The sequence below is a fragment of the Tetrao urogallus genome, assembly GCF_951394365.1.
Source record: "Tetrao urogallus genome assembly, chromosome: 10".
NCBI classification, from domain to species: Eukaryota; Metazoa; Chordata; class Aves; order Galliformes; family Phasianidae; genus Tetrao; species Tetrao urogallus.
The window spans coordinates 19,434,499-19,457,259 of NC_136823.1; the positions used below are offsets into that span (position 1 = coordinate 19,434,499).

The window sequence follows — 22,761 nt, forward strand, 5'->3', positions numbered from 1 at the left end:
TCTGCACCTTTTCTATACCTACAGACCAAGGTTTCCCACTGACCAGCCGCCAGCACCCACTGCATGCTGCTGTGACGCTTTGCAGCCGTTCCCAAGAGCTACAAACACAACTCGGGGTTCTCCATGGGGCGCATCCCTGCCCCAGCAGAGCCCCCTCCCTCCCTGATGCACATCACTGCTGGGGGTGGCAACAGTGCAGGTGGCAGCGTCCCCCCGCCGTGCCCCACGGGGCTGAGGAATCTTTGTGAATTCTTTCCTACTGCCCAGGTCACCACGTGCCTGTGTGCGCTGGGAAAGCGAGATCATGTCATCCCGTTGCCATGTCAAGTGCTCTCGGTGGCTGCCAAGCTCTCTGCGACGTGGGGCTGACAAACCATGCCCGCTCCACATGTCTGTGTAAGGCCAGGGACCTCACTGCTCCACAGCCTCCTTTCTGGTGGGATTCTGGTGGCTCGGGGTGGTTCCTCCCGGGCTCCTGGACAGCAGGGGTGGCGGTGAGTCCCTCCATCACCGGGACAGGGGGAATACGTGCTGGGCACCGCAACGTCTGCGAGAAACCGTGCAGAAGACCCAGCCCTCCCACGTCCCAGCACGCAGAGGCACGTTTGGTCGCTCGGAACGCGTTGCAATGCCAAGAGAGCCGTGCCTTCAGACGCCGTTTTCTGCTAAAAATACCCCGCATCCGCCTGCCGGACGCCGCGCCCGCCGCTGACCTGAGGCGCCCCTTCGCCGCGCTCCGCGGACCCGAGGCAGCGCGGACCCCGGCGCAACCCGGCGCTCCCCGCCAGGCCCCGCCCCCTCCCACGCCATTGGGCGAAAAAGTTTCTTGCCGGCGGCGGATTGGTCGAGGGCCGTTCGGGGCCGCGGGGGCCGCCAATGAAAGGCGGCGGGCGGTGCGGTGCGGCACCGGCGGGCTGCGGGCGGTGCGCGGGATGGAGCTGAGTCCCGGCGTGCAGAAGGTGCGTGCGGGGCGCGGGGATGGGCGCCTTTCCGGCACCGCGTCCCGTTCCGGCCGCGCTCGGGCTGTGCTCGCGGTGCCGTGCGGGCGCCGTGCGGATGCCCGCCGCGCCGGCGGATCGCTGCGGGCAGGGGCTGCAGCAGCGTTCTGAATGCCGGCGGGGTCCCGCCGAGGACGGGGCTCGGCGCTCGGGTGGCTGCGCTCCTCACCGGGAGCGTTCCCTGCGGCCGGTCGGTGGACTCGCTCCCCTTTGTTTCTAAGTTCTGTGGAAGGGCGGTTCGTGCCCTTCGGTCCGAGAGCGCTCCGGGGCGGCTCTACCGGAGCGGCGGCTGCTCGTGGTGCGCGGCTGAGCGCCTTCCCGACGTCGGAGACCGCGACCCCCGGGCGCTGCCGGCTGCCCTCGCTCGGGCCGTCGGGGCTGACGGCCACCTGAAAACTCCCGCACCTCTGCCGCGGTGCTGTGGGATGAGCAGATGAACCCGAGTGTCCGCCCTCCGTTGGCGTGGTGTGAGACTGCGCGGAAGGGACTTTAACGGCGAGGAGCGCTGTGGGAAATGGGCTGCCGGGGAGCCGCGGCTCCTGCGAGCTCGAGGGGTGCGGTGCCTTTTTGTGGCCGCACCGCCGGGAGGTGAGCGGAACCCCCAGCGCTGCTGGATCGCCGTGTCCGGCTGTGCGGGGCGGCGCGGGGCTGCCGGGGGAGCCTCTCCTGACCTGAGAGGAGGGGTCCGTCTGCAGCTCCTGCTGCCCGCCGGTGCGGTGATCCTGCCCTGCGGGCACGGTGCAGCGCTTGGTGAGGGCCTTCTCTGGCGCCATCCCACGTCCTGCAGCGCAATACCTGTCAGCGTGGCAGCGCGTTTTGCTGCAGCCTTGTACCTGGGGCACTGTAGGAGGCAGGCTCTTACCAGGTGCTGAGCGAGACAGCTCTCAACAGTGGGAAATGCCTCTTTGTCAGTCCCAGCTGCAACTGTGGGCTGCAGTGCTGTGTCCGGGGCTGCGTGTTGGTTGGTATCAAGCACCAGCTCTGCCCCTGCTCGGGGCTCAGCCTTGGGCTGGGGAGAGGGTGAGAGCAGCATGCGAGATGCTGTGCCATGCAGCAGCAACGCTGTGGGACAAAGCTGTCTGCACTAGGCATATTGGCCGGGAGCTTTGAGTATGATCCCTGAGGGGCCGGAGCCATGTGGCTGTGCAGTGGTAGCTCAGAGGGCTTGAAATACCCAATGAAAGGCTTCTGCGTGCCAGTCCTTCCAGCACACATGGCTTGGCGTTAGCTCCCCTCAGATGAAGGACAAGGGGGCACTTTCAGCTGTCACTTCACTTGAATCTGGACAGGGAGTGATGGTGCGTGCAGGCTGTGCCTGCTCAGGACATGGCAGCACAGAGCTGCGTGTCCCTGTGTCTGTCTGCACGGTGCTGCCTGCCCCTGCTCACCTGGGCTGCAGGCAGGGCAGGGGAACCATCCCCACTGCTGTGCGCTTCGAACGGGAAATGGAATGGCACAGCGAAAACAAGAGAAAACACTGAGCCAGGATCCGTCTGAATAATACGCCCAAAGACAAATGGGTGTCTTCGTGGCAGACGGCTGTTTAATTTCCTGAATCATGAGAAGGGCAATTTTTCTGGGCACAGGGTGCAATACTGTCAGATTTTAATTTGGCTTGGCAGCACCGTGCAGCCGGTCTGAGCAGGCCGGGAAGGCAGGTCTGGAACTCATTAGGGCTTGTTGCAGGGCCCTGAAAATTTGATTTTCAATCACTGTTGGGTTTAATTATCGTTGATGTCTTGCCTAGCGCATTATGGGATTCTTTCTGAGGAAATTAAAACAGCATGAGCAGGACGGCATTCTGCTTGGCACAGGGGTTGTTTAGATTGAATTCTAAATGGAGAGTTAAAACTTGAAACAAAGATAAAGTGTGATGGCTGGCACCTTGTGCCGTCCTGGAGCCGGCTCAGCTGGAGTGCGGCCGCAGAAGGCACCGGGATTTGTGTACTGTTCTCACTGCGTTCAGTCGGGCTTTTTCAGGAGAAGAAAATAACCCTCTAAGCTAAAAGCACTGTTCAAAGCCAAAGTAAAGTTTACTCAGTTAATATAACTCTTGGTTCTTTAGCATTTTACTTCTTCGGTTCTTTAGCACGGACTTCTGCAAGCACCCAAAGCAGAGGAATGGCAGAAGGGAGGCCCTGCTGTGCTGTGGGACTGTCCACGGGTGGGTGGTGCAGCACTGGGGTGTGTGAATCCTGCATGTATCTGCAGAGGTGCGTGAGAATGCTGGTAGGATTTAGAAATCAGCCCTTTAAGCCCCAAATGTGGGGCTTTTTAACAACTGGAGGCTATTGCAGACTCAGATTCCTTCATTATTGCTTCATAAGCTGTATCCCGTGATGAAGGTGGACACATCTAGGCTTCACCCACAGCTGTGTTCCCCACTGTACAGTTCATGCCCTGCAGCGCCGTGGTCAGGACTGCTATCGGACAGTGAGCTCTCCTAGCAGAAGCTGTGTCTGGAAGGAGCCTTCTGCAGTGCACATCTGTGAAATCTGTTCTATCCAAAGCCACTTGCAAGTAATTGGGGCGTGCAGTGACAGTGGTAGTAAACACTGCAGCCACTGTGTGTGCAATGCAGTCACATTAGTCATCTACATGTGCACGTGCTCTCTTGTGCAAGTACTGTCAGCAACTGAGCAAGCAGTTCAGCCTTGCTGCTGGACCTTGCAACTCTTAGCAATTGGGCTGCAAAGCTATTTATGTGTGCGAGACTCTGTCTTGCTTCATGGTGCTGCTCTCCCTTATCAGGAATTCAGGCCTTTGTTATGAGAAGCAGCACCTTCTGTGTCAGGCTGCCCTTGGCCGAGGAGCTGCTGGGCTCTGTGTGGGCACAGCAGTTACAGGTGGTGCAGGGTGATGGATGGTGATGGCCTGCCCCCCATGCCCTCTGTAAGGCTGTGTGTGCTGAGATCCCCACTCCAGGTAGCCAACGCAGTAGTGCTGGAACCAGAGGAAATGCAGCTGTCTTGGAGGAGCAGATGTTGATCTTAATGAAGAAACCTGCTTAGTTCTGAGCAAGTATTTATAGATATGAAATCATAAAGCAGGACATGGGTTAAAGAGCTTATTTTGGGACTTGGACTCGGGGCTAAATCTAAACCCATAAAGTACAATTTACAAGTTACTAAATCCTTCTCATCCTGCAGGGAGGGAGAGTCTGGAGTATTTGTTCAGGCTGAGATTTTTGTTTTTTAAAATGTGAAAGAAATATTGTATTTCAGCCATTCAGGAGAAGTTTCCAGAATGAGCTGAAAGAAAGATCTCAAGGAAGTGATTTCCAGGCTTTGGAAAAGGAGGGCTGCTTCCTGCTGGTTCCAGCCTGGCTTCCATGCATGCACCACCTCACCACAGCTCTGCAGTCCCCCACGGCTCGGCAGACCTGTCCTGTGCCGCTGGCCATGCAACTGAGATGAGTGGAAGCTTTGAGTTGAGGCATCATAAATTGTTAAGGCCTGACTTGCTGGGCGCAGCATCACAAACCTGCTCAGCAATAACTATTCAGAACCAGTCAGGAGCAAGGAACAGGAAAGGCCCTTCCTTTTTCCTGAGGAAGTGGGTGATCCCCGTGGGATGGAAATGAGCACTGATGAACAGCAGAAGTGTGTGTGCTGGAGGGCGTACGTGTAAGTCAGGGCTGTGCAAGTCGAAGCGCTGGGGAAGTGCATGGGGATGTGTGCAGGGCATGGGGATGTGTGCAGGGCACGGGGATGTGTGCACTGCATCACAGCCCTGGGTAAGAGAAGCTCCAGCACTGGGACGGCTGGCTGGTACCAGTACACAGCGTGCTCACCTAGTGCTGTTGTACACATCTGTTGGCAGCCTCAATGCTGGGGTTCTGCAGGCCTCCCCTTCCAAGAAAGGGGCTCTGCTCCCTTAGGATCAGCTTTTGCACAGCTTTTGGCAAATTATTCCTGGTAGCACGTAATTGGGAAATAACCTGTCCTAGGAAAGCAGCCGGTCATCTGCAGGACTACAGGGCAGAGGGCTGAGCTGAATGAAGCACAGCGGCTGTGTGCTCCTGCGACCTGGCATCCCAGCTGGGTTCCTCCCATTCCGCACACCTACTTGCAGCTCTTGGTTTTCTAGTTTAGTCCAAAAGTCTGAAGCGCTGTCTTGGTTGTGGAAAAATCTATTCAACTTATTTTCTTTAAGCCCTCCCTTCTCTTATCATTAGTTCGCACACTGTTGGTGTGGAGAGGAATGCTGCCAACTATTTGCTCTTGGACGAGCAGGATGTCTGCGGAGGCTCTGCTTGGTTATCTCTGACACGCTGCAGGCTGAGCAGCTCCATGGAAATAGTCTCCTCAGATACCGGTGCCTTTCCCCAGTCTCTGTGCTGCTGAAATAACAGGCAACAGGCTTCTTACTCTGCAAAGTGTAACATCAGTTAATGCCTCCAGTATTCTAGATGATCCTAACTCATCCTCAAACCCTCTGGAGAGAATTTGAGGCAAACGACAGTCTGTGTGTAAGCAATTTGTTTTCTTATGAGCATGGTAATTCAGATAACTGTGCTCAATCTGGAAGGGAAACAAATTGCTTTTAGATCATGACTATAATAAATATTTGTCATCTGTGAAAAAGAGAAAATGAAACTATCCTATGCTGTTCTGATTCTTCTAAGTCAAAGTTATTATAGCAATGTGTGTGTATTAATGCACTTGTAAGGGCAGTTGCTTCTGCTTGCACAAGTTAATTCCATCTGCACGGGTGTTCACACTCTCCAGCTGCTGGACTTCCTTTAAGGAAGCCTGACTTGCTTCCCTATTACGCAAGCTTAGTTTTACAGTCAAGTAATGACAATAAATTAATTGTTATCCATCCCTATCCCAGAAATGAATCGGTTCTGCCAAGCGAACCACTCCCACCCATTGTGAATATGGTACTTGTTTCCCTTGATGGAGAACCTTTCTCACAGTTGCACTTCTCAATCCCCAAACATGGTTGCAGTGGAGGAGCCCACCCAGAGGGCTCTGCTGGGCTGGGGTTGTAGGGTTGGGGCACGCTGGGGAGCCCGCATCACCTCTGTGGTGTTGGAGGTGGTCTGCCCACATCCCTCAGTGCCACATCTCCATGTTCCTGGAACACCCCTGGGCAGCCCATGCCAGCACCTGGCCACTCTTTGGAGTAGAAATTATTTCTAATGCACCGTGTGCCCCCCCGGTGCTATTTGAAGCCATCACCTCTCCTTCTATTGCTGTTACCTGGCAGCAGAGACCCACCGACTGCAGGCTGGTTTTGTGATTAGACCAAAGTTCTGGTGGACATGTTGAGGGAAGGCTTCCAAGGGAGTGTGGTCAAAGTATCCCTGCTCAGATAAGGATCTCCTTATTGTGTTCTTGTTACAGTGACTGATTTTGCAGCTGGAGCTGGCTCTGCTTTCCTGTTTTCACCTTTCTTGGGAGACACTCAGCCCAATCCCACAACATGTGGTGTACTTTTGCTAGGTGTCAAGGGGAATTTATCAGCTCTCTTGACCCTGTGCCTTACCTAAGCATAGCCAAAGTGATAGTGTACAGAGCAGCCTAGTCTGATAGCAAAATAAAAGCAGGAAAGCTGAGCCAGTGCCAGGGTCACAATTGCATTACTTTTACATGCTGTCAGTAAGCAATCCTTCACCATGTGAAGGTGGATGCCCCTGCCTGGGAGGGGAACAGGCTGTGAGCAGTGCAGAGCCTGGTCAGCATCCCCTCAGCTCATGCTGTGATGGGTTGGATACCGGTCTGCTGATCCTGCTCTGTTCCCTCTTATCTCAGTCTCAAAGTCCTTAAAGGAAAGCACTTGGTTAATCTGTGTTACAGACGTTAAGAGCTTCCTGATCCTGTAGTGACATGAGATAAATCACCTCTGTGCAAAAACAGCTATAGGGTGTTAGCTTTCCCATGCTGCCCTTCTTGTAAGCTCTGGTCAAGTTGGTATTAATATTAAATTTCTCCTACCGTTCCCATAAAGCAGTTGCATCTCATGGAATGAGCGTCCTGGGAGCTAGAGCTGCCCCCTCCTTCTGTGTTCAGTGTGTCCCAAGATGTTTTTCCATGCCATGAAGTCCTGTCAGTCTGTTCATCACTGGCTGCAGGAGCCCTCATCCCAACTGCTGATGTGATGCGTTTGCTGGTAAGCTGTTCATCACTGCAGCTTTAGGCTGGATATGCGCACAGGGTTCTGCGTCCATATTGAGCCAACCCCACAGAGCAGTGGGAAGATTTGTGCACTGGAGGCACAGCTGTGGAAGGGAGGGGGCATTTCTGAAGGTCTCTGCCTGTGGCAGCTGCTGTGTGCACCCTGCCCTGGGCGCTCCATGTTGGCCTCCCAGCGATCCAGAAGCTTGGTGTGATTCCCTGCAGCGCTGGCCTGGGGATGGCATGGTTTCTACGAGAGGAACGCTGCCTGGGAGATGCTTACCAAGCTTAGTCTGGAGTCTCCTCTTCTCAGATGTACAAAATGTTTGGCACTTAGAATCACTGTTGTGAAAAGAGTAGAAAGAAGCTTATTTAAAAGGCTTCTCAAGTCATCTGGATGTGAAAACAGCTCTTCCTCTGCGTGCCATTGAGCATGGCCCCTTGCAACAAACTCCAATTAACTTCAGTAGACCCAAGGGAACGATAGCCAAGGTGTGCTGGAGCGCTCAGAGGGTGGTGAGACACCAGGAAAGGTCTTCAGAAATCTCAGCTGAGCTGAAAGCTGAGCAGGGCTGGTGGAATCTTGGCAGCTCATGGCTTCTAACCAGGGTCTGTCTGGCCATCCTGGAAGCCCACTGTTCCTTTCCAAAATAGTCAAGTCTAAACCAAAAAGAATGATTTTTTTTTTTTCCCCACATTGACATTTGTCACTGTGGGTTCTCTATTTTTCCAGAAATTGAGCAAACTAACTAGTGTCTAGAATGGACTTCTCTTTAGCCAGTGTAATGAGCCACAGTATTGCACTGACCAAGAGGCTGGCGTATTCCTGAAATTGTTCAGAGATGTTTTTGTGGGTAGAATGGCCTCAATTTCCTATCATTTCACCGCCTAAGAATTTCCTCTGCCCTGACTTGCTTTTCCTTAGTAGCAAGAATGCTATAAGACACAAAAAGCCAAAATAGAAGTCTTAAAATGCATGGTATATCTGGTCACGGGGAGCAGAATTTGCATTTCTTCCAAGCAGTTTGTTGACACAGGCATTTTCTAAAGGCATTACAAAAGCCTTCAAACTCTTCATATCTTAAACTCATGCATCTTTTTTAACGCTGCTGTTCCCAAATGGGTTTGGACACTGGCACAGTCTAAGACAGTCATCTTATTTCACATTCTTACTGGGTTTGGTGGGGTTTCCATCCCTTTTTTTTTTTTTCTTCCCTCTTCTGTTTTAAAGAAGAAATCTCCTTTTATGCATATTTAAGGAGCTAGAGCTGAGCTGTGAGATGAAGCTCCATATCTGGGCAGGAAGTGCTGCTGACCAGGCAGCCAGCAAAGCAGACACGGGCTCCTGTTATCACTGCACAGAGATGGAAACTCCTCTCACTGCTAAGGGAGAAAGAGCCACGCAGTCCTTCAGATGGAGATGTTCCTGTGCCTTGAGATCCCACAAGGGGAGGTGCTGCCAGGGCAGTGGCAGGAGCTACAGGTCACCCTGGGAGCTGCTGAGTTTTCATAGCATTTATCCCATGCACTTTCCTATGGCCGTTGTACAACTAACAAACATACAGTTCTAAGAGTGGTGCGGCTAGGATGGTTTTTACAGGTTTATAGCTGGAGAGGTCATTGTGGTGAAAAAAGACGATCAAAAATGAAATGCTCACCTGTGTTCCAGGCTTGTAGTAGAAAACTCCAAAAGAAGGGATCTCCAGAAAGAGATTCTCCCCCAGTGGCAGTCAGCCCTTAAATGGGGTCTAGGAGAGGTGCAGCCAGGCTGCAGCCCTTCTGGTCACACCGCTGCATTGCCTGCACCCGTGTTCCCAGGGCTGTCAGTCCTTCCTCAGGTGCTCAGTCAGTGGGTCAGGCCGTGACTCAACAGTTCCCATACAGCTGTACACTGGTGGCTTGCACGCACACTGAAGGGCTGTGCTCTGTGGAGTCCTGCTATGGACACCTGCAAGCAGAGGTTTCCAAAGAGATGTGCAGATCCTGGTGGGAAAGGTGTGTGATCAGGTCTTGGTGAGGGCACTGCATCAATGGAGGCGATGCGAAGCCTTGGGCTGTCCCCCTGGGTGCTCCACAGCTCCTGCTGCTGACAAAGCTGCTGTGCTTCTCCACGTGGGCTGTATAATGAGACTTTTCCAGAGGAGTTTATTTAATCCAGATGTTTGCATTTTGAATAAACAAACAGTCATGGTCCCTTGTCTGTACTCAGCTTCTGTGTGACTCATTAAGATAAGGGATTATTTAAATTTAATAAAAAAAAAGGAAAGAAAAGAAATAAGTTGGTTCATATTTATCACCGTTCCAGAACTGACAAGATGTTACATGGTCTGTGCCGGAACCATAATGCCAGTTCTTGGGAGCTAGCTCTGCACTGACCATCCAAAAGCATTTTGTTTTCTGGATATCGGAGGCAGGGGGATGCGTGTGCATACACCCAAGTGCATGTTAGAACATTTAGAAATGTGTTTTTGTGGATTGCCATAATGTCAGCAAGGCAGTGTCCTGCAGTTTCTAGAACCGTCTGCTCTTAAACCTTTCATCCTGATTAGCATTACTGGGCTTCTCAAGTGTTGGAAGAAACCTGTCAGGATGGGGAGCACCCAGCAGAGTGCCAGTGCTGCTGCCTGGGGCAGAGGGATGTGGTGGGAAGGAGGAGCTGGGCTGGGGGGGCACAGCGAGTGCTGGGTGGTGAAACAGAGGGGAGTCACAACATGGGCTGAATTAAGGTCTGCCAGGCAGGCACTGCCCTTCTTAAGCCTTGGAAAGCTCTGCAACCTCAGCTGTGTGTTGAGGGACTCCACATATGTACACAAACATATGCGCCTAGCACACGCCAGCACTTCTGGAATAAAGACTGTGTACAGAAACTTGGTGTGTGGGAGCAGGCACCAACAAGGGCAGGGTAGCACTGAGCCAGCCTTAAAGGAATCTGGCATTTGACAGTGCCCCTGAGCAGTGGGGTACCAGAGTGTGCTGCTGAGGACAAGCACCTTGTGGCTTGTTCTCTGCTATGAGGTGCTGTGTAAGATACAAGGGGCAGAGGGAGTTCCTTAGTGCAGCTTGCTCAGCCCCGCTGGTTTCTCAGCACCGTGCATCTCAGCGCTGCTCCCTCGTGCTGCAACAGGTGCTGCCCTTCCATCAGTTTAAGGAAAAACACTTGATCCCTGAGAATGCCAAGGATCAAGAAGCAAACCTTTCCCCATGGATGTCCTGCTCTGTTCCAGATGTCCATGAGCCAGCCGCAGTCAGGACGAGGGGTGCCGTGTTTGCGCTGCAGAGGGACCTGCATGGGCTTTGAGCCACATTCCTGGAGGTAATGTCTGCTGCGGTGGGCCCTGTCCCTGAGCGCGTCCCTTCATGTCCTGCCATGTCACTGGCCTTCAGTGCACAGAAAGCACGGAGCTCTGAGTGCTGCCAGAGGGTGAGGGAGGGCCACAGTGCCTTGCCTGGGTGAGCACTGAGCGGGGACCACCTCCCATCCCCCTTCCTTCACTGCTCCTACTCTTAAAAGTTTACCTTTAGTTTTATTTTTATGGATGCAATTAGCTGCTGTTATGAATCAACCCTGCTTGTTCCAGGACCCTGCTGGAATACTGGAATACAAGACCCTGGGCTTGCATCAGAGTCAGTCTTTTCAAAACTTGATAGAAATGCTGGCCAGCAGAGAATGCTCCTACAGGCTTCTCTTTGGTTTATAGCCATTGCAACTAGCTCAGTGCCGGGTCCCGAGCAATTCTGCCACGAAGGCCTTTTGGCTGATGTCACACCCCAGCGTGCCTTTAAACCTTCCTACGTGCCGGGAGCTCCGTGGCTGAGCCTTCAGCCTCCATGCTCGTATTGAAAGCATGATGTCCCTTGTCGCCCATAGGAAAATATGCAAGTCGTGCAAATGCAGCCAGGAGGACCACTGCCTGAGCTCGGATGTGGAGGACGACAGGAAAATCGGCCGCCTGCTGTCAGACTCCAAGTATGCCACACTCACTGCTCGTGTGAAAGGAGGGGACGGCGTTCGCATCTACAAGAGGAACCGCATGATCATCACCAACCCCATCGTGTCGAGGAAAGACCCCACCTTCGACACCATCACATACGAGTGGGCTCCACCGGGGCTCACCCAGAAGCTGGTAAGGGAACAGCGGCTGGTTCCAGCAGGGCACAGCTCGGCCCTGCAGCACAGTTGCCAGGAAGAACAGCAAAGCTTGGCAAACATGCTCGTAATGCTTAGTGTTGTGGAAAACTGTGTAAATATCCAAAGTAGGTAGAAAAGAGGAACGTATTGCCTTTGGGTTTTTATAGGCTAGCTTACATTTCTTGTAGAAGTCGTTACATGTTTTACAACAAGAACACTTGCTCCTTTGGTAACGTCCATGTCCTATAAAACTATTGCTGAGGAGAGATTCCATCTGCCAGCCACGAAGAATCACAGAATCATTAAGGTCAGAGAAGGCATCTAAAACCACCAGCCCACCCCCACCATGCCCGATGGCTGCATCCCTCTGTGTCACATCCCCACAGCTCTGGAACACCCCCAGGACAGTGACACCACCCCTCCCTGGGCAGCCCATACCAGTGCCTCTGTCAGTGCCTGACTGCTCTTGGGAGAAGAAATCGCTCCTAATATCCAGCCTGAAGGTTGGGTGGTACAGAGAATGCAGGAGAGGGCTTTTAGGGGGAAAGCATTTGATGTCTGATTGTTGTGGTACTGGAAATATTACACATTATGCTCATTACTGGACAGCTCTTCAAATTATGCAAATAGTTTAAAGCTACTTAGAATTGCAACCAGATTTTTGTTTTAGAAGACAAATTGGGAAACAAATGTGAAATTGCAACTGCAGGCCCAAGTGACAGGCTGGTGATTTATTCCTAAGCCCAGCAGCCTTCACCCTGCTGCGAGGGCCCTGCTGGGCGCACAGCTGGAGGGCTGCTCTGGGGCTGCCAGGAGCAGAGCCCTGGCGTTAGTGCAGGGCCAGGGCTGCCTCTCACTTCACTGTCTGGCTGTTCAGTCGCAGTGCTACCGCCTGGAGTTCCCTCTTGCTTTTTTGTTGGTTGGAGTTAGCACAGCAGGAATGTTTGTTTAACCAAAGTTTGCCTTCCATAGGTCCCGGGGGGAATTAGGGAACTTGTTGAGGGATGGGGAGAACAATGATGGCACTTCTCCAGCCTAGCATGTGATTTATTAATCGTTCTGCCCAGCCCTGCATTTATCAGGAATTGAATTTTCACTGCTGAAAGCTGGCTGCAGGGCAGTGCTGCAGCACCTGGCGCCCCAGGCAGGGCTGCTCTGTTCCCAAGCCCCGCTGCCGTTGCACTGTTTCCACTTTTGTGACACTGAGCACAGATGTTCCCTCTTGCAGATGTGTGTTTGCATTGCAGTGCACAGCTCCAGCTCCAAGCAGCAGGATGCAACGCTGAGCCAGCAACAGAGAAGGCTCAAAGTGAAGGTGCTTCATGGTGCCCTGGCACTTCTTGTCTCTCAAGGCTGAAGTTGTGCCTAAACAGATTGGGAAGAGTTTTAGTTCATATAGACAGTGCTCAGGAACTTTGAAGACAATCTTGATAAATTTTGGCTTAATGATCAACTTGACAGACTTGGGAAAATTACTGGACGTCAACAATTCTTGTGATAGTTCTAAAGAGACTTTGGCCAAAAAGCTTTTAGTGTGTAACTGACTCACTCCAGTGATTTCCTTCTGATGGCAAAGTGGAAACTTGGGTGTTTTTTTCTATAATGCTGTCTTGAAGTGGATGGCCCAGTAACAGGGGAAGCTTGGGCACGTTTTCATCAAGCTGTGCCTGGGTAAGTTAGGAGGTACATATTTGGGGTCCTTGGGGAAAGTGGATAAAGCACTTCCTAAAATATCTCCAAAATGCAGGAGTTTGTGGTGAGAAGTTAAAATGGCCTTTCTCAAAATGTACCTGGGCACCATAAAATAGCATTTAACAGCAGTAAAATGTTACAAAACAAAACAAAACAAATAAACAAAAACAACACAATAGTAGCAAAAGAAGCAGCTTTTTATTGCCCTTCAGTTTTTGGTGTTATTTTCCTAGTCTATTCTCTGGACACATTTTAAGACATGCAGTTAAACCTGTAGGCATCCCCTTGACCAGAGAGCGAAGTCGCAATGAATGTGTGCACAGAGACGGGGAGCTGCTGCCCAGTGCACAGACCCTTTTAGAAGCAGTGAGAGATGTTGCTCAGAGCCTGGCACTGGGGTGCAGTGAGGTGCTTCAGATGCACTTCTGGCACTTTCTGCTCTCACAGATCTGCTGTGAGGGTGCAGTAGCCTTGGTCCATTTGTGTGGATTGGTCTCGTTCCACTAGGCTTACACCACACCACTGCTCTCTGCTGGTGCTCTTGCTGCAGCTGAGCCGTGCCAGCAGCTGCATTGTGGGCTCTGTCTCAAAGTTCATCATACAGCAGATAATTGTTTTGGTTGTGTTTCTTTCCAACTGTCGGGTGTCAATGGCTGTATCTTTATTCTGTGAGGCACTCTGTGTGAGGCCTGGCATGAGCTTTAAGTGAATTTTTGTCCTTTGCTTCTGTAGTTCCTGTTAGGTCTTCTGACTTCTGTGAAAGCCATCTTGGTAGCAGATCACTTTCACAGCATCCTCCCACAATTTCCCACAAGGCTGTGACTTTGCCCCAGCAGGCTTCTAGGTATCCATCCTGTCACTGCATGGAATCACAGCAGACTGAGTTTTGATGTCTAATGTAGCGTGCAGAAAGGTTAACATATGCTCCAAGACATGGGGAAGAAGATGTGATTTCATTAAATCATTTATTTGGTGCTGTCGTAGAGCTGCAAGCGAAAATATTGCCCTGAAATATTGCTGTTTGGCTGAAGGCAGACAAAGTGGAAGCTGACTTTGAAGTTTACACAAGTGTGATGAGCTGCTCAGAGTTGTGTTTCTGTATTTAAAAGGCCATATTGAGCTGGACTGTGTACAGTGAATAGTTAATCACTTCTCCATTCCTTTAAAGTTCAGTTTTCAAATGCTGACCAAGTAAGAAACAAATCTAATGCAGCTGGATGCTGGTCGTTAAGACCCGGTGGCAGAGAGCCAACTGGCTGCCCATTTGCTCTTCACACTACAATAGGAAAAATGCCTTGAGTAGGAAACTCCCTTCCCTTCAAGCACGGGGCCAGCAAGAAGTAAATGGCAGAGCCCCTTCCTGCAGATGTGGGTGAGCCTCTCCAAGGATGAGCCTCTCCAAGATCCGCTCACACTGCTATTATGGGAGTGGCAAGTGGCCAGCTGGGTAGGAAATGGAACATTGGGGATGGCTTCTTGGCATTCATGTGCTGTATGGCAGGGCATCCGTGGCAAAACACCTTCCCCTTATTGCACAATCAGTCTGGTCGTGCTGGCCTCGGAGATTCAGGCTCAACAGCCATCTGGCTGCTCTTTCCTGTTTAGGACTTTATGGGAGTTGTAGAGGGATTTCTTCCCGTAAATCGCCCTGTGTGCATGCCAGGGGGGTTGGGGTGCCCTCCTGAGTTCCCCTCCATGGGTGACGTGTCCCTCAGCCCTGGTCCCTGCGGCAGTCGCTCAAGTGACTGCTTGCACCGAGCGCACTTGGTTTTTCCTTGCCCACGTGCCCGTCAGAAGCTGGAGGGGTGGCAGGGTTGGGGTCCGTGCTGACTGTCACCTCTCACCCTCGCAGGCCATGCAGTACATGGAGCTGATCCCCAAGGAGATGCAGCCGGTGGCAGGCACTGACGGTGCCCATTACCGCCGGCGGCAGCTGGTGCGGCAGCTCCCGGTGCACGACCACGACCCGTCCCAGTGCCGCGGGCTGGCCGAGGGTGAGGCGAAGCTGATGGAAGACTTTGTGAAGAAGTACAAGGCGGAGGCGCTGGGCGTTGGGGAGGTGGCCCTGCCGGGCCAGGCTGGCAATGCCAAGGAGGAGGGCAAGGCAAAGGATGCGGGCCCGGCGGCCGAAAAGCCCCCCGAGACCAGCAATGGGGCCCTGGAGAGCATGCCCACCACCGGGCTCTATGTAAGTCCTGCCTGGAGGGATGGGGGCTGCTGGGGGGACGGCTGGGAAATGGGTGCCAGAGAGGTGCTTGTGGGAGCTGCCCGTGCCTCATTCGCTGCTCTGCTCCCGCTCGTGGTGATGGAAGCAGGTGATGCTCGTTGGCATCTCCAGGTCTGTGGTGTGGCACTGAGAGGCCCCAGGGTGCCACTGTACCCATCCAGGCAGCAGGGAAGGGCTGTCTGTCCTCCTTGGCAACTCATACCTGGTGAGCCAGCGAGGTGGGCAAAGGCCTCTTCTCCCCTTTGCTGTGAGAACAAGTGAGTTCCACTTGGGATTCTTGGCAGCTCTGAAAGTTTGAACATGATCTGTTCCCAGGTGATGGGGTGTAAATAAGATCAGAAGCTGTGTGTTACAGCATGTGAGCAAGTTTTTTTGGCTCTGCCTCTGCAGCAGTGCAAGTGAAGGGATGCAAGCAAGAGGAGGCAGTGTCTCAGCCTCATGAACACTGCTGTGAACACGGAGGTGGTACCATGGAGGCTGCAATTGCCCGGAGGACATGGTGCAGAGCACACGTCTCTGGCCTTAGAAACACGTTTCCACAAGGAAACAACTGAGATTCCCTAATGCCCTTCTAGATTTATATTCTCCAAGCGCAGTTGAGTGGCCATGGTGACTGCTGAACATGTGCTTATCATAACGTGTGTTCACTGAAAATACTTTGTACTGGCCCTTGAGGGTAACTTGTAGCAGAGGACGTAGAGCTGGAGAAATGGTATCTGAATGTTTTTAAGGCAAGATTTTTCTAGCAACCACTAAACTGAGATTGTAACATGTTAAGAGCAGTTTTCATTTTCATTCCATATTGGGTAATGTCTCTCCTCTGCTATGTCCTTTCCTATTAACACATATCTGACTTTCAGAGTCCGGTGATGCAGTAAAAGTTTTTCAGTATTGCAATAAAACATTGATTTGGACAAAGAATTTCAAGTTTTAAAGAAAAAAAAAAAACAAGGAAGGTTTCCATTACACTCATTAATAAAAGTCATCGTAGCAATTAGGGTTTATTTAGACTACAAGCCTGTCCTTCTAAAAAAATACATAACTGGATGTTATTCTCCTTAGAGAATAAAGCATTATTTTTCTTGAGGCACTGGCTGGAAAATGGAATTGCAGTAAAATCACAGAAGCCACTCTTTGACCAATGTGTTGTGCAGCTCAGCTTGCCGCAAGCTCCAGAGTGCTGTGGTTTCTTTCTGTACCAAAGGCAGACCTGCTATTTCCCATTCTAGAAAAACACTCGTCATTTTTAATGTGATCTGCAGTGCAGGAATTAATGCAGCTGAAGGAAAGGGAATGGACTGTGTCCCACAGTAAGGAATTCCAGAAGGCCTGCTGGATTTTACAGAACTGCATGGGGATAAAAGTTCTGCCATAGAAAAATAACAGACAGTGAAGCTTTCTGTAGTAACTTAAATCTGTGTTGAATATCACAAGGTTGGAGGAGGAGGAGGAGGAGGGTACCTGCCCCATAGAGCAAGGAGGCAGCCCGCCATGGCCTGGCTTGAGGTGGATGCTCTGCTCCTCTGTGTATCCCGGACTCGCAGACGTGCTTCTGCAGAGCAGTGAGGAAGGCTTTTTGGGAAGAGCTGAGTGCCTTTGGGTTAGGGGTGGGCCTGAGGGCAATGGGGTGCTGAACTGCATATGCTGGAGATCCTGATTCTGGAGCAGCTTGCCATGTTTCTTCCGTGAGTCCATTAAAAGTAGGACGCAGACTCTCACCTATTTAATACCAAAGCTTTCGGTCAGCTCCAGCAGCTTGATTTCACCTATTTCAAATCAAAGTGTCTGCCTGAGCCATGGATTTATGAAGGCTGGGTGTAAAACACCCTGGCTTTAGAAGAGAATGACCTGAGAAGGCACTGAGCTCTGCACCAAGAAATAAACGGAGACAGTTTCCTCAGGTATCTGTGTGGTCCCTGAGTTAGGGCAGTTAAACCTCCTGTTGCACGTTCAGGCCAGCTGTGTTGAAATGGTGTGTAAAGGAAAGCAAACAGGGCCAACGTAAATCACTGAGGGCAAGGTATCTGAGCTCACATGGCTTCTTGAACTTTTCTCGGCTGCAGAGAGGGGCCCCACAGCAATATGGCTGTCCTATTAGCTGAATGCTTTCCACCAAGCACAAAATATCTTTAACCCTCCCAGAACTGCAAAGTCCTCCGGTGTTGTAAGCCACCGTGTTGGAAACAAACACATCAGATCCTTAAGCTATTGGCCCAAGTTAGCCGTTGTTCCAGCAGATCTGAGGCCAGCAAAACTGAGCAGGAACTCCTTTTGTGGGAGCTGCAGCCAGGGGGGAGAGCAGGGCTGATAAACAGAGGGGGGGAGGGATGCGTTCTTGGACAGCACCTCTGGCAGCAGCACTAATAAAGTCTTCAGTCCTCTCCTACATGATGGAGGTGTAAAGTGAGTGCTTAAATGTAATCCCATCATAAATTTGAAGAGGCACTTTTTCTTTAGAGTGGTAGAGGAATACAAGTTATGCGATGCTTAAGAAAAGCATGGTGAAAATTTGCAATAGAAAGAAGTGGGGGTTTTAGTTTTTCTTTTTTTTTTTTTTTTTTCTTTTAGTAGTTCTTTTTGGCAAGAAATTTGAGCTGACTTGGAAAGCTGCTTGTGTTTATTCTGCCTGCTAGATCCTGCAAGATAAGCGGGGCTGGGCTGGGTGAGCCTGGAGGCTGCTGGAAGGCAGCAGTGAAGCTGGGTGCCCTGAGCAGTGAGCTGCTGCTTGGGGCTGCTGCCTGGGAAGCTGTTGGGATGTGGGGACGTATCTGTGCTCAGCACAGAGTGCTTCCCTCGTGGTCTGCCCGTGCCGAGGTACAGCACATCATACTTGGCCAGCCCACTTTTGCACTGTGGGCTGTCACTTCCTGTAGTGGGATTGTTTTTGTTTTGTAGAGGAACAGAGAGAGCATGGCTTCTGCAGCACACTGGAAGCTTATCTGCTCCCTTGCATAGTTCTTGCGAGTGCTTAGAAGGGCTGATGGAGCACTAGAAGCAGGCATATCGCCTTCCTGGCTTGGGTACGTGTCCTCTTGTTCTGCCTTTTCCACGGCTCCAGTTTTGCTGCTAAAGCAGGACATGCCTGTCACCCTGTGGAACTGATCATGGGGCTGCGTGGGGCAGTTCACAAAAGTCCAGACTGAGCAGAGGAGGTGGCAGTAGCAAGATGTGTGGCATGCTAGGAATACTTGCCCTGCAAAGCAGCGGGGTGGGCGTAGGTAGAGCAGACCCACAGCCTGCTGCTGGGAAGGGAAATGCAAGCTGGAGAAAACTCCCTAGATATAAAGAATGATCTTTTTAGCATTCATACTAGAAACTAGCAAAAAGGGGCTAGATACAGTGGGTAAAATTCTCTGCAGATAGGCACAAAGTTCATAAAGAAACCACCCCAGAAAGGCTGCACCAGCATCAGCTTTATGGGACTTTCAGCCCATACTTGGCGGTGTGACAGGCAAGCTGCTTAACCCTGCACCTTTTATTTATGAAAGCGATGCTGATGCTTGATGGAGAAGGCCTGACCTTGCCATCAGGGCTGTGCTGGATGAAGCCCCAGTGCTGTTTAGGAGCATGAGCTGGATTACCTAGACTTGAATGGGAGCTGAAGTGACTGCCCGCCAGCCCGGCTTGGACGTGGTTGCCAGAGCAGAACTTCAGAGCTTGTTAGCCACCCATAGGGTCACCCTGCAGGCACAGACGGTCACCACAGTCCACCTCCTTGGACTGCTGTAAATTGAGAGCACTGCTGAAATCTGCAGAGTGACATCTGCCTTATGTAGAGACATACTTGTTAAGAGGTAATTAGAAGAGACCAAAGCTCCTTATTTCTGTGCATAGTGTCTGCCTTTGACACGACACATTTTTAGGCACTGTGGTATGACTTAACTTTCTCTCAGATAACATTTGGATTTTAGCACAGGTTGGCGGTTCTGGGGGATTTCCCCTGAGGCCATGCATTTATGGAGCTGGCAGTGGGCAGTGCCAGGCTCACTTGCCCAAGGACTTGGCTGGAAGGCCGTGAGCACTGCTCCAGATGAGGGCTGGCAGATGCACATTTATAATGACTTTTAATTAAGATTTGGTGCTCAATCCATGCTTAATACTGTCCAAATGTTTACAGAGGACAATGCAGTTGGAGATGTTGCTCCTGTTGGCCATGAGTGCTCTGTGATTCTGTCAGTGTCACTGAGCCCCACTGCAGGATTGAGACATTTTTTCCAGTCCTTTCCTTGAGCTGCACGCATCTCTTTCTCTTCAGTGTTTTCTTGCTCTTTCACCTCACTGCACTGTTTCTATAGCATCACTGCAGACTGCTTTCTGCTTGCTGTGCCTTTCAAGCTGAAATTTGGCTTTGGCATTCTTAAATTTATCTTCACAGAGCAAAAGCTAGGACAAAAGCAGCCTGGGCAGTGCAGGATTACATGCTTTGTTTCCCCTGTCCTTTGCAATACGGAATGTCGAGCAGAGCACGGCGGTCCCTTCAGACCATTTCGCAGTGCGAAGCATTTGCCATTGCACGCAGTTCTGTTTTGCCAAGCTTACCAAATGGGTGGATAGGAACGACGCATCAAAAAGATGCCATGAACAGTAGTGTCTAAAGAGCCAGGCAGCACAGGCAGCAGTGCCACTGCCGCAGTTTTTGCAGCAGAAGCAGCAGCAGAAGCACCAGCGTTACGCTCTCTGTTGCAGCGCTGCGAGACCTGCAAGCAGGCGGTGCCGGAGGACTGCCCGGTGGTGTACGCAGAGCGCGCCGGCTACGCACGGCTGTGGCACCCGGCCTGCTTCGTCTGCTGCCGCTGCGCCGAGCCCCTCGTCGACCTCATCTACTTCTGGAAGAGCGGGGCCGCCTGGTGCGGGCGTCACTACTGCGAGAGCCTGCGGCCGCGCTGCGCCGGCTGCGACGAGGTATGGGCCGGGCAGGCGGGCTGCGCTGCGCTGCCTGTGAGCAGCTGGGCCGGGGCGCTCTGGGTGCCGTGCTGTGTCGGCAGCCTGGCCCTGCTCCTCCTCCAGCCCGCCGTGTCTCCGTCCCGCTGCCGGGGCCGCCCGCCCCGGTGGGATGGCGGAAATGAGCGGCGCTGTGTTTGTCCCGTAGATCATCTTCTCGGAGGAGTTCCAGCGGGCAGAGGGGATGGCCTGGCACAAGAAGCATTTCGCCTGCCTGGAGTGCGAGACGCTGCTGAGTGGCAAAGCCTTCAGCCTGGACAAGGGCAGCCTGCGGTGCGCGACCTGCAGCCGGAGCAAGCGCCTCTGAGCCGTGCGGCTGCTGCAAGTGCTTGAGGCCGAGCTGGAGATGGGGTAATCTGACAAGAAAAGTGGACAGCTAAAAAAAAAATGTAGAGTCTGGTTATTCGCTTGCAAGCAACCAAGTACCCCTTTGCATCCAACAGAGATTGAAGAAAGAAGTTTAGTAGGGGAGGAAACAGGAGAAATGTGTGTGCGTGCGGTGTGACGTACCCACATTTCTTGTTAGGAGGGCACTGAGATCTGTGTTGTTTTACAAAGTCTCTCAAAGCTTCTCATGACTAACATCTTGCAGTGTTCTTTCAGAAATAACACATCTCAAAAATATTTTTTGGCACGCTAAACCTATGGTCATGGTCAGAAACAAGGGTTGCTTTTACCTTCTGAAATCCATACTGGAAGTCTCGCACTAACAGAATGATGACAACTGTACTAAATCAATGGTTTTGAGCAATTTGATTAACCCGAGTGATTACTTTCTGAAAGCACACAATATAGAATTGCAGTAACATGTAGCTGTAGCTTTCTCTAACGTGTACAATAATGTAAAAGCAAGGAACAAGATGGCAGCAGAGCAATTGGTTGAACCTTAGTGAGACGGAGCCATGCAGATCTCCCCAAGGGCAGGCGAGTGCTGGGCAGCCAACTAATTCCGCCAGTCTGGGTTTTAGCCATGGAGCTGGAATGCAAACACTTCTGGCAGTTCTCACCCAAGCCCTGTTCCCAGTTTTATCTTGCTTGCCTCCTACCGTCTGTTATTTCAAGGGAGTGTTTGCACAGAGAGGCATTGTGCTCCTGCCTTACACTGGAGGTAGTTAAGCATTTAAAGTATGGAACTTTTTCAGCTGTTTTTTGAGCACGAGTTTTACAGAAAACAGCTTTCCAGCCTAATCTGTCCTGTTGGCTTTTCGGTGCCTGAAATGCTGCAACACCAGTTTTTTCCCCCCTAGTATGTCAGTGACTCCATCCAGCAGGGATGAACACACTGAGCGAGGTCAGCCCTGTGCTCCAGGTCTTGTTGGGGTGACATCGTTCCAGGATCTGCACTGAATCTCTGCTGCTGATGGTCATTTCCTGAGTCATGCAACGCTTATTAGTCACAGAAAATGCCAGTGAGGCCAGGCTGGCCAACGTTGGTGTGCTCAGTCTTTTTTCTTATACTAAATGTCTACATTCTTTGCCAGAGACAACTGGAATATTTTTTCGCAGATGTGTGTAAGGAGCTCACAATTGCTAAGCTTTCCTTCTACTGCAGAAACTGCTGGTCTCTCTCTTTAAAGTCCACTCCATGCTCTCCATGGATCTTCTTACTTATGAGTGAGTAACTTGCCAATGGGTGTTGGTAGAAGCTGTGCCTGCCACTGCATGCAAGCCACAGGGGTGCTGTGCCCCATCATGGGAGGAGCAGAGTTGGTCACTGTTTTAGGGCAGTTGAGACAGATGTGATGGAAGGCACCTCCGCATGCTTGCAGCCACCAGAGGATGCCTTTGTGTTTGAAGTTGCGCTAGGAGGAATAATAAAGCTTCCTTGGATCAGCCTTACATACAGGCACTTCAGTTATAAGCAAAGTGGAACTGAAAAATAAAATCCAGTGCTTAGCTTTATTGCCTCTTCTTCGTTTTGTTACATGGAAATGGCCAATCTTTGTAAATTATTTTTAAAGATACGGCATAGTTCTAAACCCTACAATGTTAAGGCGGCCAAAAATGCATACACTCAGTGTAAGCAGTGAGAGAAATAGCATGAATCACTTAGGAAAGAAACATTTCAGCAAAGACATTAACATCTAAACAGCATTCCTTGATGGGAAGTCATTGTCCATGTACACGTGCAGCCTGTTACCTCTTTGAGTGATTTCCCTGTGAGATAGGTGCACAGCCATTACACACACCTTCAGAACAGCAACAAATCAAGTGCAAGAAAAATCAATAAAACATCCAGTTATTAAAGGTGGAAGAAAATTAACTGAATAACAACTGCCAACAGGCTGCTGTGGCCTCTCACTGGGTGTGTTTTGCCCTGCTTTGTTTTGGCTGCATTGTCCTTGTGTGTTTGTGTTGCAATGAACAGAGAAGGGGGTGAGCCCATCCTCAGCCCAGCTGGGGTGTTTCTTCAGCAGCAGGGTGTGCTCAGGGATCCTCAAAGTGCTTCTCCAGAGCTGCTCCTCATCCCCATGTGCTGGGCAGAGGGGGCTGTCCGTCCACCCTTCCACAGTTAGAAGAACTGTAGAGGCATAGGTGGAGGTTCTGGTTGTGTTGGCTTTGGAGGAATGTGGGTGATGGGTAAATGTCAGTGCAGAGGAATATGGGGAGGCCAGGCTTTCCCTGTATGGATTATCCCCACATGGATGCCAA

At 51.4% G+C, this 22,761-nt stretch overlaps 1 protein-coding gene across 1 annotated transcript; it reads left to right on the top strand.

Moving 5' to 3' along the window:
• Positions 1-932: 932 nt before the first annotated feature.
• LMCD1 (LIM and cysteine rich domains 1) lies at positions 933-20,416 on the top strand (the record flags this gene model as incomplete). Its single annotated transcript, XM_079540377.1, has 6 exons — positions 933-959; positions 10,345-10,433; positions 10,989-11,244; positions 14,794-15,129; positions 19,855-20,070; positions 20,258-20,416. The coding sequence occupies 6 exons, from the start codon at positions 933-935 to the stop codon at positions 20,414-20,416; spliced, it is 1,083 nt and encodes a 360-aa protein (XP_079396503.1).
• Positions 20,417-22,761: the final 2,345 nt, after the last annotated feature.